This window comes from Macrobrachium rosenbergii, chromosome 55 (assembly GCF_040412425.1).
Source record: "Macrobrachium rosenbergii isolate ZJJX-2024 chromosome 55, ASM4041242v1, whole genome shotgun sequence".
Lineage (NCBI taxonomy): Eukaryota > Metazoa > Arthropoda > Malacostraca > Decapoda > Palaemonidae > Macrobrachium > Macrobrachium rosenbergii.
Window position 1 is genome coordinate 62,658,383 of NC_089795.1, and position 17,681 is coordinate 62,676,063.

A 17,681-nucleotide genomic window follows, 5' to 3' on the forward strand; every position below is an offset into this window, starting at 1 on the left:
CGTTTATCACTGTATCTCAAGCAAAGGCCCAGATTCGAATTAAATTCCCCTTTGATACAAGTTATTCCCAGTTTATAGTGAATTCGACGTTGACTGATATTTGTGGTTTAATATCTGTGAACATAAAAGCCATGAATATATATATATATATATATATATATATATATATATATATATATATATATATATATATATATATATATATATATATATATATATATATATATATATATATATATATATAATCGGTCTTCTTCAAGCAATTTTGAATCTGGTCAGTACCTGGTTGATGAAAGCCGAATGCCGTCAGTATGATATGTGTGTTTACATGTGTCATATGTTTGTAAAGTGTGAAAGGTAGAGAAAGCAAGACAGGCAGACAAAGAAGGATTGGCGATATTGTTCTGTTGATTGCTATCAGACAATGACTTCGCTCTAATTAATAACGCGGGCAGATTTAGATTACAGGCTGGAAAAAATGAGCTCTCTAGGCAAGTGAAAAATCCGAATGGTTATTTTTGTGAAAGCATAAAAAGAAAATTACTGTAAATTGGAGATAAGCACGTAGAGGTTAAAGCGAGCGGCAAGATCCAAGGGAACAGATTAGCCGAACAAAGCAAGTAGCGGCACGAATTCCAGATAATAAAAGTAAATATTCAGACGGAGGCGAACGCTCATATTATCATCGGTGACCTCAGAGTTAACTTATCGTCACATGTGAAGCACAATTATTATAGATTAAAGGTTGTCCTGTCAATCAAATGAAGTGCGAACTTGTTGTTAAGGGCCCCTGGTTTTTTAAGGACCACACCTGTGCTTCCATTCTCAAAGCAGTTTTTAAAAGTATCGAACAGCAAGAATTAGTGTCCCCTGCGACTCATCCAATGTTCACAGTCTCTTTACCAAGTCATTTGTGAAAGCGTGAAGCATGCAGACAGATAATAGTCCTGATAGTGCACAGATATCATAAAGGTTTTTGTAATTTGACTGCGTACATATCCTTATGATTATTATGTAGACTGTTGTGTTTACGTGGCTAATTTACTAAGACGCCACTTGTTATGATGCTAATGGTAATTTAGCTCGTCAACAAAACCCAAAGAAGTCAGTAAGTTCAACATCGAGCTGTAATGATTTCAATAATGAACAGAGTATAATTCACTAACATGTCGAAGGCACACGTCCCTCCCCTTCAGTGTGCACATAAGCTCAGAAGAGGGGATCAACGGCCTTATTTAAAAACTTCGAATTGAATGAGATATTAAAAGCTGAAATGAAATTGTTAATTTGCATTGAGAATTCGCAGTGTTAATTGGCGATGACACGCACACACAAACGTATACTGTATATGTATATGTATATGTATATATATATATATATATATATATATATATATATATATATATATATATATATATATATATATATATGCTGTATATATACATATATATATATACATACATATATACATACATACATATGATGATTATAATAACTTTTGTACGTGATTCATTCATCACACATTACCACAGGTGAAAAATAAGAGACGGGGTGTAGGTCCTACACCCGTCTCTTATTTTTCACCTGTGGTAATGTGTGATACATATACATATACATACATATATATATACATATATATATATATATATATATATATATATATATATATATATATATATATATATATATATATATATATATATATAATCTCCACTTAATATGTATGTGTGATGTGTATGTGCTTCACAAATAAAAAGAGTAAAAACCTAGACGACTGCTATCATAAAAAGCGAAATAACTAACAAATTTGAGTCAGATTAAGACTAGTTGTGACGTCAGAGATATTTTCCCAACAGATCGACTGTGTCTTTGCGATTCCTAAACTGTAATATAATGTAAACTATCTACTGAAAGCTGCATTCCTCCCTCCCCCCCCGCAACACCCCCATAAAAAAAGTGGGAGATGCTTGTTAACGAAAAAATAACCAAGAAAACATTCCATGACGTCAAGATGAATGCCAGTTATCTTTAGTGGGTGGACGCTTTTTCTTCGATTCCGTTTTTGTCAATACACAGGTTGCATCAAAGTGCCATTTTCCTACCTCAGGGTACACTGATGTTCTATGACACCAAAGTAAACTAAACTTTGCTCAGAAGAAGTGCTTTGATTTTTGAAGAGAAGAGACGAAAAAAATAAAATAAAACTTTCTTCGTTCGTTTGTCTTCGAAGAGAGAGAGAGAGAGAGAGAGAGAGAGAGAGAGAGAGAGAGAGAGAAGAATTCTCAGGAAAACATAATTTTTAAAACTAATCTAGAAAAGTGATACAAGATTTACGTAAGCCAAAAAATATTCGAACTTGCTTCAAAAAGAAGAAATACGAGCAAATAAAAATGTTGTTATCAGATAAGATTCATGTGACGTCTTTATCACAAGTTATCTGGTTTTAAGATGATTAGCTGTCTTAACATCACTTAGTCACAGGAGATTATCTCTGACCGGAGAGGATTATAAACTGCAAGAGATTTGTGACGTATTGTGATTTGTTTATGAAGTTCGTGAGTCATCAATGTTTTCCGTTCTTGTTGTTTTCCTCAGTTGTTTATCAAGTAAACATGTTTTTTTCTCCTCCTCTCTCTGATATGTTTATAGGTTATACTCCGGTTCTCAAGGTTACATCTCCTACGTTTTACCATCACTTGCCCTACTTCAACTAACCTTATGGAGGGGGAGGGGGGCCGCTCCTAAAAGTGTTACCATTCCGAATCTCTGCTTTAGGGATGACGTGCCCTTTTTCATCCTAGTCTGCTTAAGTCTACTCAAACCACACTTTTACGCACATATACACATACATCTTTATACATACATAATTACACACACATATACATATAATATACATATATATATACATATATATATATATATATATATATATATGTATATATATATATATACCGGTATGTATGTATATGTATATGTATGTCAAGGCCAATACAGTGTATTGACCTTGATGTATGTATATTTATTTACGTAACGTGGTCTGTTATGTTGTGCAGAATGTTCAAGGTACAATCCTTGCTTCCCTATGAACTGGAATAGTGGCACTCTTGAAAGCACCAAAGTTTGACACAGCGCGAGCTACCATCACCTTACTGAATATTCATATCAGCGTTAACTTCTAAATCAAATTACTTAGCCCAAAATAGGAAGCGTTTGTTAAGCTTTTTTTTTTAACTTTAATTGGCGTTCTAGAACGAAAAAGAAATCAAATTAAGACAGTAACATAAAGATCCTAGAATATATTGTTAACGAAGAGAGTTCATGAAGACTGGGGGTTCATAAAATTTAATCGACACTATATTACTCATTTAGTTCCTTCTTAGTCAACTTTGTTGTGTTATTATGTATACCAATAACCTAAAGACTAATTTATGTTACAAGAAAAAATCACAAAATACCTTCAGTCTAAAAATCTTGGGCATGGGCCTGAAGTTAACTAGATGAAATCCATTACAAAATCCTAGCTGACTCTCATGCAGCTGGATCTCAATTATAAGCCCATGCTTAAATGAACATAAAAACCTGCATCACATCCAAAGAGCACACATTATAAATAGAAACAGAATTATCAGTACAATGACATCATGCACAATTCATTAAAGCAAATATTGATAATAATATCTCTCAGCACTCATCATTGTAACTGAAATAAACAGTGAATATATGTGCACACAGAACTTTTTGAAAATATGGCACGAGTTTGGAGCTAATTAGCTGACTAATATCACCATAAGTGGGTGATAAATAATTCTTCAAATGATAGCGGGAAATATAAAGGTGTGAAGAATCAAACAATGTGGCAGGCAGTTGCATGCAAGACAAAAACCTTTAATTAAGAGAAGTTGCAGAGGCGGTCCACGGCTTTGTGTTCCTCTAAAGCCTTGATAATTAACATACTTAGTACTAAGCATTTCCACACTACACACACTGCTGCTTGTTGCTAGTTAGCACAAAGAATTACCACAAGTACCACGCTAATTACTCGAGACAGAACTCAGTGACATATAAGCACGTGGGATCCAATTACTATTTAGTAATAAAAGCAAAACAAGTGCAAGGAGATTATAGTAATCAGGATTCTGGGCTTCACACGCACACACACACACACACACACACTGGAGCTCAGACTATTAAAGTTTAATCTACAAGTGCAAATGAGAATTACTTAATGGCATTCATCTGCTCCCAACCATGCATGAGAGCATGTTGCTCGCCAATAAAATACATTGAATTTCTCCCAGATGATTTGCTTTAACATTACTCAGTTCACAATCACTTACATTCGTCAATGGAACTAACATGGCTCAGTTCCAAACCTTCTATTCAATTTCACCCTTTTGATAATGGACTTTAAACATTATCACTCAGAAGATAATTTCCTTTGCTTAGCTTGAGTATCCTGCGGTTACCTGGGTTCATCTGCTGAACGTACTCTTTCAGTAGCCGAAACCTTGTACCCTAATACGAATGTCTGTAGAATGCTTCAATCAAGGATGTTGCATCGAACTCCAGAATAACTTTAACTCCAATAGGATTCTTGGGCTGCGATGATATCTGATCATCAAGGTCAGAGCAATTTACAAAACAACAACTCACTTCCACTGAGGAGTGACAGGCCATCTCGAACGGGCAGTTCGGCTTGAAAAACTCTCTCGAATATCTCGGCACTTCCTTCCTGGATATTAACTTCCTCGCAGTAAGTCTTTTGCGTTACTTCTTACTCATTATGATGTATAAAATCATGCCTCTGCTCCCCTATATGGTTTTGCTACTAGTTTTGGATCACTCTGATGTTGCACGATTCTGTTTCAGAAGGCTGAGCAGACCCTTTTTAAGACGTCTGTCAGCGAGGTGTCCCTTGGACGTGGCAGTGTCGACTGTGCACAGGGGAGAGAAATAGGTCTTAACCCCTCTCAAAGGTAGGGTCACAGAGTTCCCTCTGGTCTTGGGTGTCTGTATGAGAAAACACATCTACTCAGGTCAAGGGCATAGACAGTGGGCATATTCTACCCGCTCCTATCCTTCTAACAGTGGTTAAATATTATTATAACACTTTCTCTTCACCACGAGATACAGGCTGTGAGGAATTAAAAGTGCGTAGCCCTGGGATTGTCAGGGTTAGTGAGGGGGAGCATAGAAGAGATGTGAAAGGATCACTGAGGTTCCTCACAAGACTTCTGATGGCGAATGGCAACCAAGACGAGTAATAATTAAAAGAACAAGGTCACAAGAATTGTTTTACCCCAGCTACTTTACAGGAAGAATTCTTAGATAGAAAAAGACTTTATTATTAAAGGAAAAGCATAATATTTTACTCATGCAAAAATCTATCGAAAAGAAATTAACATAATGAAGAGTAATCCCGATATTTTACGATTTTTATACGAGAATTTGTGAATTAAGACACTTCTCCGTACAACATACGTATACGTATTTTAATACCTGTCTGTCAGTGTAAATTTAATTTTCCTGTTGGTTTCATGTGAATCTGATGCTTATGTTCAAGGGAAGAAAAAAAAACTCCATATTGACAGTTACTTTTAAGGTATGAGGCAGCAGAAATAACAGAAAATTAGAGCAATGGTAATTTGACGTTAATTCAAGATGCGTGTTTGAGAACAGTTCTCTTAGTAAAATGGACACATTTATTCATTTACAGATCGTTGGAAAAATACCATCTGGAAAATAACCTTGTACTACCAACCAATGATAGAATCACTTACAAAGACTCCAAGACAAAACAAAGACTTTCAGCCAATGAAAGGAGGCTACAGAAAATTGTGTATAGTGGAAGGCTCTGACTTGTCAGTTCTCTGACAGAGGTCCTAGGCGACAGTGTAGTTCAAGACAAGGAAGTGTTCGTGTAAACAAATTCTTGCTGAATTGAAGAAAGGATCTGGGTAAGAACAAGGCATCTCAAGTTTTTTTCTCATTTTCTTGGGGGATATTTGTGACTACATTTGTTTTTTGTGGTGTTTTAGTCATTCTGCATCTGAACATCTTTAACCTCATTGCAACAATGAGATTGTTTTTGGAATGTCTGGTCGTCTCCCTGGAGTAACTCTCAAAATGGCTGCTGTGGTTTCCCGTCTTGACTGAGTCTTGGGATCGTTTATTTATACGGTCTGGGTTTTATTAGTAGCATCGTCATCGTTGCTGCTGCACTAGTATTATGTCAAATTCCTAGGTTTCTGTTCGAAAATTCCAAAGGCCTGAGTCAGTTCTTGTATGATAGGCAAAATAGGCTCAAGGTCATGAATGCATGAAAAGGGTGCTTGAAATTTGGAAGGTAGTTAAAGGCTGCCGTGCAATGTTTTTATTCCTCTCACGGAAAGGATTTTGCAAATGAAATTTGGTTCCTCGGAAGTTAAACTTCATTCACCTCCCTAATCTCGCTAGCTCTGTTATTTCAATCAGGAGTTGATAATTTCAGCGTCAAGTTTTGGTTTTTAGTATTTGTCTCCCAAACGACTGATGTTGGCAAAGTGTCTCCAAAAAAAAACTGGTTACCAGAATGCATGTGAAATTTTGTCAACCCACAATTTCGGCATTCTTCAGTCTCCCACAGACTTCACTTTTTTTTTAATCCATATGTTCAGTTTGTCAGAATCTTCAACATTTTCAGTTTAGCCAGTCGTTATATTTTATGGTGTAGCAACATATTTGTTAATTTCCAATATAATAATAATAATAATAATAATAATAATAATAATAATAATAATAATAATAATAATAATAATAATAATAATGTTTAATGCGAAAAGGCGTAAGATGTCTTGTCTCGTATTTCATGGGGGAGCTGTTAAAACTATCGATATTTTGCAACCCTCTCCCTATCCCCTCCCCTTCATTCCCTCTCCCCCTCCCCTTCACTCCCTCTCCTTCCCTCCCTCTCCCTCTTCCCTCCCACCCCTCTCCCTCTCCAGTCAGTTAAATGTCCGCACGCCCAAGACATCACTTCCCCACCACCCCCGTTAGGTTTCTGGTCGTGTATAGGCTATTTTATTATAAGTTGCAATGACATTGGCGTCCGTCCAGTCGCATGTTTAATAATTATTTATTAATAAATAAATGAATTTATTAAACTGTCTGTATAAGGCAAAAGTGGATTGCTGGTTTACACGTTGGAAGGTGTAGTAGATTCTTCCAGTCACAACTTCCCCTAAGTATCTCACATTAATAAATGGCCTTCCATTCAAATACAGGCCAGACCAGAAATTGCTCATTCATGGAATCAAGCGTTTTAGTTGATACCATAGGTGATACGCACTTTGGCATAAACATGGTGTTCTGTATTAAAAATGAGTAGAAGGAAATCCTTGACAGATAAAGCCGGTGGCACGACCGCCGATTAAGCCATGACTATGCCTGTTAATTGAGGAAAGGCTCTGGGTTCTTTAAAAGATTCTTGCCTTTGTTTACTAAGCTATAAATGAGAGGGGAGACCTATATATCTCCTTCACATCTGACGGTAACAGAATTCTAATCAGCCCAATAACAGCATAATTAATTTGCGGTAGTAGTAAGATTTTATACAGTGTAACATACACAGAAAAAGTTCCTAGCAGCAGGCTCACACCATTTAAAATACAGTATTTAGTAGCTATATGTTAAAAAGCTGGCATTTCCCAATGATCACACCAAATGGATAATTATACGTACGAAACTGATTTCATAATTGTATTATTAGAATCAAAGATTTTCATTAAGCTTTGTATTTATCTCCCAACCGGAAATCCAGGTTGTCGACAAAGCAAGATATGCACATGTGAGATGTGATGAATTTGGTAACAGTAAGAATCTGACTGAAGTAGAAAGATTTTTAAATAATGTTGATAGGAAGTGCCTCAACCATTAAGCTACTTTCGCCGGAACGGAATATTCCAGCAGTTTCAAGAACTAACAAAGGCATAAAGAAAAAATCCCATTCGAACCCAGCTGTACATGAAATTCATTATTTTTCCCCCCTTGAACGATAACGTCAACACTTATATTAACGAAATACTTAGTTGCAAAACTAGTGAATAAATTCATTTTATTCTTGTCTCGGCGTCCATTGTGGGGAAACCAAATCCGTGCTTTTAACAATGAAACAATAAATTTCTGTGTATGCTTCGCACAAGACCATTGTTGTTTATTCCATCTTGTATTTAAATAAACCGACTCCTACTAAAAAAAAAATTAACCTTTAATTGCTAATAAATCACAAATTTTGTTTCCCGAAATTGTGTACTTGAAATGAATTCAGGTCAATCGAATTCGAAGCAATTATCTTTTGTGTTATTGACAAAGTTTTTGGTTAAAATCAATGGTTCTTTTTAGATGAAATACGTTTATCCAATATTCATTTCATTCATAAAAATCACCTCATTTTTACGATGTCATAACGATTTACAGACGATGCATATTATTATCATAGAAAAAAATCACTTAAAATTAACCTTAATAGTCTAGTTAGTACAAAAATACCTTTGGTGCCTCTCAGATTGAGATGGCTTGCACATAATTACTATATATCAACTATCCAATGTGCAAAAGATGGATCTTAGTTGCACCTTATAAGAGAGAAGATAAAAGTCGGTACACACACTGTTGGAAAATGTCAAAGGTTAAGACGTTACTGTTGGAGCCATTTTTCCTCTATAAATGAGGGAACAAGAGATCTAATTTACGTAACTGGTTACAGGCTGTCTGGGTGAGGATTACCTCATTGATCATTGATGCTATTGCGTTTCCGGCTGTTGTAACGCTTTACATTATAACAGATGCTATTTATAAACTCTCTCTCTCTCTCTCTCTCTCTCTCTCTCTCTCTCTCTCTCTCTCTCTCTCTCTCTCTCTCTCTCTCTTGTTCGGTTAACAACCCAGGTACCTAACCTACTGCATAAATCAACAGAAGCATAGTGGATGTTGGAGGATACGCTCCCATGTTATTCTTTGCCCCGCCTGGTTCAGGGATCGAACGTGGGATGCCATGATTGCTTTTAGACGAGGCAGATAATACTCTTCATACCATGACAGAAAAAATGAGAGCGCTAGAGAGGGAGAATATTAAATTTTCAAAAACGTTGTGGGGTTACTTACCTTACCTTACCTTACAGTTCGTTCGGGTTGCCCCAGGTCCCTCAGTGGAAATATTGCCTCATTTTTAAAAATATCTTGAGTGTTCTATAAAGAAAAAAGAAACTTGTGATTGTCATTAACAGGGTGGGATAATTACAACTTTATGATATTCTGCTTAAGATGCAATTAGGAAGCTGCAAAACATATTAAATAGAGCGGCAAACTTAATAAAGGGTATTGCACCTCGTTTAAGGATTACGGATGTATTATTTTGAGTTCACCGGCTTTTATCAAAGCTAGATTAATGTTAATAATAAATGTAATAATTCACTGAAGTTATCAAGACCGGGTGCCCAATATATTTGAGTGACTTTTTGCGTATATTACATCTAACGGAAGGAGTCGGTACAAGAATAGCTACAGATGGTCTCAAGTCAACTGAGCCAAGATGTAGTTCGAACGTAGGCTTTAGAGCCTTTAAATTTTCTGCTTCAAAACTGTACAGTAAACTGCCATTTGATATCAGGAAGAATGAAAATATCAAGTCGTTCAAGAAAAAATATAGGCTTTTCGTTTTCCTTAGTGCTGTGGCAGGAGGTTTGGACACTTACTATGGAGTACGCCGTATAATAAACGAAAAATCTCGTAATGTCTGCATTAAAATTTCTATGATGAATTTAGTTTCCGGGACCCTCGAAAAAAAAAGTCAACATTAATACTGTTTCTGCATATAATTATTTTGGATGGAGGTGATCATAAACTCGCGGTCGAGAGACCTTAAAAGTCTACTTTTGAGTTAAAACGTGGAAAATGGATCTTGATAGCGAAAGTCGCAATAGTAAGCTTATCCCCTTAAAGTAAAGAAATCGTCAAGGAAAACCCTTTTGTGCCGCAACTTTGCAACTTTTTTTACGATCTCAAAAATTTCTTTTACATAACATAAACCTAGAGGTCGGTTATTTTTACTTTCCTTACCTATATAAATTAGATTTTAGTGATGTGTCAAAATTTTAGCAAATCCCTTCAACGATTCACCGCCGCCGTTAATAGTTATATTATGTAAATTTATAGTTTAATTGAATCTCACTCTTTTACCTCTGAGAACTTTTTGATTCATCGAGGAATAAATTTTGAGAAAACGACAAGAAATTATGAAAATAATTTTGATTTTTTAGTAGTCCAAAGATAAGATAGGTGAGAAGTTGATTTTTTTTAATACTTCGTAGCATTAGAAATTTATTTTGCAAATTTCGTGACGATCAAAATGAAAATTGCTATGCTTACTCTTACTTTAATAATCGTAATAAAATTGTCAAATCCTTATATACCATTTACATGTGACATAATCATGTGTATTAATGAAAACATTTTTGAGAAAATGGTTATATGGGCAACCTTTTATCAAGGCTGCCGCATTACAGTTTTTGCAGGTGACTTTGGGTCTCACGATATTTAGAAATATTTTTATGAACCGAGTTCTATACCAGACGGCAGTTATAGAATGACTAATATTTATCTATGTATTTTCGAAAAATCAATTTATTTGAGAAAAATGTCAAGAAAGTTAACAGGAATTTCCTACTATCTCGGAAAACCTTTTCATCATATACAGTACAACATGAGAAATTGTAAAAATTTCTTAGCGATGTCTGACGGTTTTCAAGTTATCACAGTAACGCTCAAAGTAACAATCAAAAGTTGCTGAAAACATTACTCTCACTGTGTTTCTCTTCTGTTTATTATTAGTTACAACACATCCTTAGATAAATAACGTTGTAACTATTGAATTTTCCTTAAACTATTCAAGATCGCAGATTAGCGGGATTCTGATCATAGGCTGAAGTCACTGCATGATATGGCACAAACGTTTATTTTTGTAATTGCACCCAAAAAAACTAGTAAATAGGGTAGTTAAAATTCAATATACCATATTCTTTCTTTTCTCTGAAATACTGGCAGTAAGAGCTAATAAGCACCAACTCTTGACTCAAACTATTTTTATATTTATTTTACAAAGTGATATTATAATATAAAACAAATAATGTTGAAAGCCGTACACAGGCATGCAGCTGACCGTAAATTCTCCATGCATGATTTTCGCAGAATGAAATAATTTATAGGAAGTGACTGTGAATACGGGGACTTAAGATGTGCTGCAAAGTCCGCTGGTAAGTATAAAACATGCGCCATGGTAATAAGTCAGCGCTTGTTTACCTCTTCAAATTCCGAAGTAATGACGACGACGAAGCTAGCACTTTCAGCGAAATTTAGCTCGCTAGACAAGCTTAGTCCAGCAGTTAAAGAGTAGGAAATTGCAAATTTTGTGAAGCTGTACCAGAGAGGTATTGTCAGCGTCTATTCAGAAAGAAATTACTTGAAGAGCCCAACATGGATTGATTTTGCCTGCATATACTGTGGCAAGAATCTGAAATCCAAGGGCCTCTGAAATTTCAAGCCAAAATTAAGCCCCCGCACTGCTTTCATCAGAATGCTACATATTTTATGTAGAAATGTAGAACGGCTTGAAGAAAGACTATCGTTTTCAAGTGATAAGTTGTTGTTTAGGTGGTAATTGGTAGAACTAAATTTATATTCCATATAGAATATTGGCAGGGACAACCAAACTAACTCATTTAACTGAAGGCTATGAAGTTTAATACGTTTACAAATATCGCCAATAAACCAGTTTATCGAACTAATTATTTGTTCAGTGAAATCTATAAAGACGTTACAATTAGAGACGAATTCTTTGGCTATATAAACACACTGGCCATTAGTAAGATTTCAGTCTGTGATGTTAGCGATGTCACAGCCAATAGTATTCATGGTTAATTGCTGACTTCAGTATACCAATCGGACTGATGAGATATAAATTTACGTACGAAATGTCCAGAACTGACCTCATTTTGATACCAATAAAGTCACTGAATTAAGTATATTTGAGTATGAACTATACCAACGACTGTATTGACAGAATTTCACTGTGGGGTTACGAGTCCTTAGTGGTAGTAGAGGAGTTAGGGACACGACCAGTGTTACTTATCTCTAGCTGTCATTCTTAATGAAAAATCACTGGCTCTGCATATCAAGGTCAGTAACTGCCCTTGAGCACCTCAAGGTGGTGGAAAACTGAAGCCAATCAACTTCAACATTCAATGGACGGGTCCGTAGCCGCGGCCTAATTTATATTAGTTATACTCGTATGCTAGTATACTTAAGTCTTACGTTTTCTTCATCTAGGTAGGTAACTAAAAGAAAACTTTATTTAGAGGGTAACCAGCGAGAGTATCATGGTGACAGCTCTGAATAAATCACGAATTTTGATCCTCTGTGATTGACAGGGCCATGATATACGTTCAAAAGATTTTTTGCGAGCCTGTCAAAGAATTTTCAGATATAATAATTTTGAAAATCTTTTGTTAAACATTAAAATATCCAGATATATTAACTGTGATTTTATTTATGGATTTTAGCTCCATCTTTAATCGTCATGTTTTCTCGTTGATTGATGGTCAGATAGTATGAGTAATTGTTGTTTTGCTTTTAATTACTGAATTTTCTGACATCAATTCATATCTTAATCTAGTTGACCAACATCTGTAGACCTTGTTGAGATTGCCGACTTACAGGTTAGCCTACATTTTAAGAGGTGCAAAAGAAATGAGCAGGAGAAAGTTACTGCTACTTTATTGGTTGTTTCAGATTTAGCTGGCCTTGTGCCAGCGCGGGCTCTTGCTCTGAGAGCAGCCCGTAATACTTTATTGGAGACGCAGGCCGTTTATATAGCGGCGGACTGACGTCACACAAAGGAGTAAAATGGAACGTCGGTGACCCGAGGTCAGTTACACTTGACAATAATTACAATGCATAAATACAATTCTTGTGCAAAGAAAAATGGACAGTGACCAACATGACAACATTCTGATACATGTACAAAAGAGACAGATATAAAATAAATTAGTAACAGGTATAAATTTACATAGAAAGGCATGGCTGGTTCGATATGCATGTTTTTGCGTGATCCGCTCCTATAGGAGGGGAATTGAAAGAAAACGGGTCGCTCATCACAGATCACAGGAGACTCACTCAGCGGAGACTTTACAACATAACCTCAGCTTGGGAAATCCGGAGAGGTTAAGTTATCCTCTGGTGCATGTCCATAGAATTATAGTAACCATTAATGGATTCCAGTTCTGTCTCATCTGCTAACATGCGAGAATCCTTGAGAAATCACTATGCTTGCGCGCCCCTGAAAAAACCCACAATCACTTCACTTCGAGTTGCCGATGTATTCGCATTGTGTTTCTTGTGGAGGATTTTACATTTGAGAGACTGTTTTTCAGTATTCATGGACACACTGCATGTGCAAAATTATGTCAGACCAACCAAAAAGTCCAAAAAAGGGAAGGCTGAGCCTATGACACATCACTGACGTTCCTTATGACGTCAACAATGGCGCATATAAAGCTGGAATCAATTTATTCTTAATTTAATCCCTTTCTGTTTCTAGTATTGAAACAAGACAAATTAGTTTACCACTGCTAAAAACGCTGCTGACTCGCTGCGAACAAGCTTTTCACTTTGGTTGTCCCAGTCAAGCCTGGGACAATACAGAGAGTTTAATGATCAGAGAGATGACAAGGCGCAGCTGCTGTGCAGTCTATGGCTTAGTCCATGCAACTAATTCTGAAGCAAATTACCCAGCAATCTGCTCGGTCTCACGGTAATATAAATCAGTATTATGACGATGATGAATCAAATTATGATTACTATGATACTTAAATGACTAATAAAACAAAGTTTATTCCCACCCCATGTGCTGATGACATTACAGCAAAGAACTTAATAATGCACCCAGGAAAAGGGTTGCTGATATTCTGGTACAGGAGGGTGACTCGGTCTCAGAAAAGAAATTACTGTCCCAGCAAAAAATGAGAGTGGTCGCAAATTTCAGTGAAGTTAAAGGACCTAGGGAGCTCTGAATTCTCTCATAAAGGGCGTAAGTGCTCTCACAATAATGATGGTTCACTTAATTCATGGGGCTCGAGGACTAGTTAGGCACTGCTACAAGTTCATAATAAGGTAAGTAAAGGTTGATAAAGTTAATGGGCAGGCATGCCCATCAAACTTTGATTGTGATTGTGGTGCTTTTTGTGCGATTCGTATGCGCAGTGGAGATCTCGCAAAGATACTTGTATGTAGCGTATGAGGCAGAATTCCCTAATTAACTGAACTTAATGGAATTGGGTTGGAAATGACTGGAGTCCCATCTCCGCAAACATTCGAAAATTCACCTCCCTACTCAAAAGTTTGAGGGACTATTTTCTCTTTGGTGGGCATTTTGCACTTAATTGCTTATGCTCAAGTGGTGTTCACTATTTGGGGTTATTGTTTCATGGGCATTCATATTCAGTATTCATTACAAGTTGAGCCTGAGTGGCTGGCGTGCTCTGTGGAGATCTCGCACGAATACATCTAATGCTAGAGGAATAGATAGAATCCCGATGAAATTTCACTTTGCTCATTTAACTAGGAAATTAGCTTTTGGGGGGTGAAGTATGGATATGGGTTAAGGCAGAGTTTGAGACACTGGGGTGAATCTGAATACAAATAAGGCTCCGTTTTTTCCTAGGTTGAGGACCCACGATCTAATAAGGGGAAGATTAGTGAAACCTTGAAGGCAGAATTTCTCATACAAATTCCCTCATGAGACTTCTGAACCTTCACCTACCAGCATTGCTGGTCATATAATCGAACTGTAGAAGCTCTGATGGCTATTTCTACCTTCATACTCACATATACACCTCATTTACACTGCCTTTTACTGGCATAATATTTCTCTCTAGCTCTGCTAAATATCAAAGGGGAGAAAATAAGGATAATGGAGCAAATCTGAACAGCTTTTGGTAAGAAGAAAACACGATACTTAAGCGAAGACAAAAATAGAGTGAAAATGAAGCACTGGATATTCATTTTCATTCGTTTTGCTAACAGATTTCACTTAAAAGCCAATATAGCTTCAATATCCTTTAGTTAAAAAAAAAAAAGTATCCTACCCCGATAATATCGCAAGCAATATCACGATCATTAGGCATAGTACCTTCACCATGAATTGTTATATCTGAATTTTGTTTATTTTTTATTTATTTATTTTTTTTTTTTTTTTTTTGTTGGGTTGTCAGGTTGTCTGTAAATAAATTTATAACCTTGAATCTTTCGTGTACAGATTTTTCCTTTTAAATACCAACTGTAGATAATCATCATGTTTCTTCCTCTAAAGGATCTTCCATTGCAAATGTCCTAATATTTACTCTCACTACAGGAGGATGGCTGCAAGCTCTGTTTGTCTTCCATTTTTTTTGGATTGTGGGAAGGTATGTACCAAGAACATTTATTCTACCAACGTCCACAATATCTCTTGGTGTGTCCTGGTTGAGTTTTTATATTGATTTAGGATTTCGTGTAGGATTTTGCCATTCTTTTCATAGGAGTTTGCCATTTGGTTCCTAGGATTTTGTTTTTTAAATGTTTACTTATTACTGCTTCACTTGTATCTATAAACTATTGGATAAATTTCGCTTTGGTCAAAGTGTTCTGCATTGTTATACCTATAAGAGTTTAATATTAGAATATTTCGGTACATGTCTGCTTACAGTCGCACTGAGTAGTCACTGAAGTTTTTGAATTGTACAACAAAATGCGTAGATGACTATTGGGAATTCGTTTCCTCTAAAAGATACGCTTTAAACAACTTCACTTTCAGGCTCGCGCCCTCCTTAGAAGACGCTACTCGGAATCCTGAATACGGGCGAATTCGAACTTTTTCGTTGTTAGCAGTGCAGCTTAAGTATGTCCAAGTTTGTAAAATACGCCTAAATAATGGGCGAGAGGTGAGGTTTTTGGATTATTTCAGCCCTACTACCTAGTTGCGGAGTTTGGCAGTTCAACATTCATTTTTTGATATTTTGAATAGGCTTCTCCTATATAGGGCGCAGGTTGCCTCTCTCTTCGGTTCTCAGTTGCTTATCTCCTATGACTTTGACCTGCATCTCTCAGTTTAGAACTTACATTTTAATAACACAGCAGTGTGGTTTTACCTTCGATACGAAGGCTGGTTTTATCTCCGATGGGCGAAAAATGTATTAGCAAACCCAATGTAGTTCATGTACGTATGCTGGTTAGTTGCTCTTTCAAGGAATGTCATTTGCAACTGCTGTTCAGTGCAACTAAGCATTCTACACCCATGTGTTATAAAAGTCGAACAATCTACGTGTTAAGGAAGAACAACACTAAAACAGCTTGGATTTTATAGACTCTCTCTCTCTCTCTCTCTCTCTCTCTCTCTCTCTCTCTCTCTCTCTCTCTCTCTCTCTCTCTCTCTCTCTCTCTCTCCCACTGTCATGCAGGCGATCTTTCAACACCTATCACACCATGCCATCCCAAATATGCTATAGAAGACAACGTTCCCTCAATTGCTGTATTTGAATTTACCTAAATTTTTACGTGTAACCCTGAAATCCTGCGTTGTTCTAGTATTTTAGTTCTTGGACTTTTTATGCCTGGTAATTAGTTTTTGGCTCTTTATGTCTGCCTAAAGATTTTATATGCTGGTATCTGTTTTCTGCGGAAACCAGTGTTACTGTCAACGGGTCTTGTGACCAGTTTTGTGGTGCTGACTCGTGACGAAGTTTCGTGTGTTGTTGTTTTCACTTAAATTGCCCATCATTACAGATAAGGTAAGGATGATTCCATGTCCAGATTGCATTGGGTCTCAACAGGCATAATTAGCTAACACCAGTGCGCCTCTATCTGGTTTGGTGTGACGTGAGTAGTGGCTCCGGTTGAACATGTCTGCATTTCTCTCCCGCATCTAGTGCTTAACCGTGTTTTGGGCTTTTTTTTTTAAGTTGTATCGTGACGACTTGGTGATTAAGGCCAATTTCGTGTGATCATAAATTCCATCCTAAGATACGTGCTTGCTATCTTGGCCATTTTGGCGGGGAAAGGACCTCTCCTGTGTAGGATATACGTTTTGTAGTTTTTCACCACACAAGAAATGAGTCGGCCTTGATGGATTGAAAGGTGAAAACCTACAAAGAGTAAATTGTAAGAGGTTTTATTTGAGCCTCTTTATAGTCTGTTTTAAAGAAATTGGAATTTTTAACGAAACTGAAATTTAGTTTCATAAATTTTTACAGTGTATGAATGTATGTGAATGATATGCAGAATGTTTGTATTTGAATGTCCTTGATCGGATGTTTTAGAAAATGGTAGTATTTTAATCATTCGTGGCTTTTTTTTGCCATGATGGTGCTGAATGGCCTCCCTAGCCCCAGTGCCAAGCCATAGTGCCCAATTTCATACATTCATTCCAGTGAGCATGTCAGTCCTCTAGAGTTTAAAGAGGTTGGGAGAAGGAATCTTGCTCTATGGTACATCGCATTCCATGGCAATGGCTTCTCCCAATGTCCTCCGCCCAATCCCCTAGAATTACCTCGACATACTTTTCAGTGGTGTAACTGGAGAAAGCGGCTCAAAGATGTATGGCAGCCCCACACAAA

General features: G+C 36.6%; 1 protein-coding gene across 5 annotated transcripts in view; it reads left to right on the forward strand.

Moving 5' to 3' along the window:
* Positions 1-17,681, forward strand: part of LOC136835334 (uncharacterized) — a 188,402-nt gene that overhangs the window by 165,220 nt on the left and 5,501 nt on the right. For 2 of the 5 annotated variants that reach the window (XM_067098695.1, XM_067098692.1), the window contains 2 exons: positions 15,443-15,494; positions 15,884-16,010. In XM_067098695.1, the coding sequence (XP_066954796.1) occupies positions 15,443-15,494; positions 15,884-15,900 (69 nt within the window). In that variant the 3' untranslated portion in view covers positions 15,901-16,010. Of the gene's footprint in view, positions 1-5,741; positions 5,958-15,442; positions 15,495-15,883; positions 16,011-17,681 lie in introns of those variants that run through there. The other 3 variants (XM_067098696.1, XM_067098694.1, XR_010852107.1) reach the window with 2 other exon arrangements.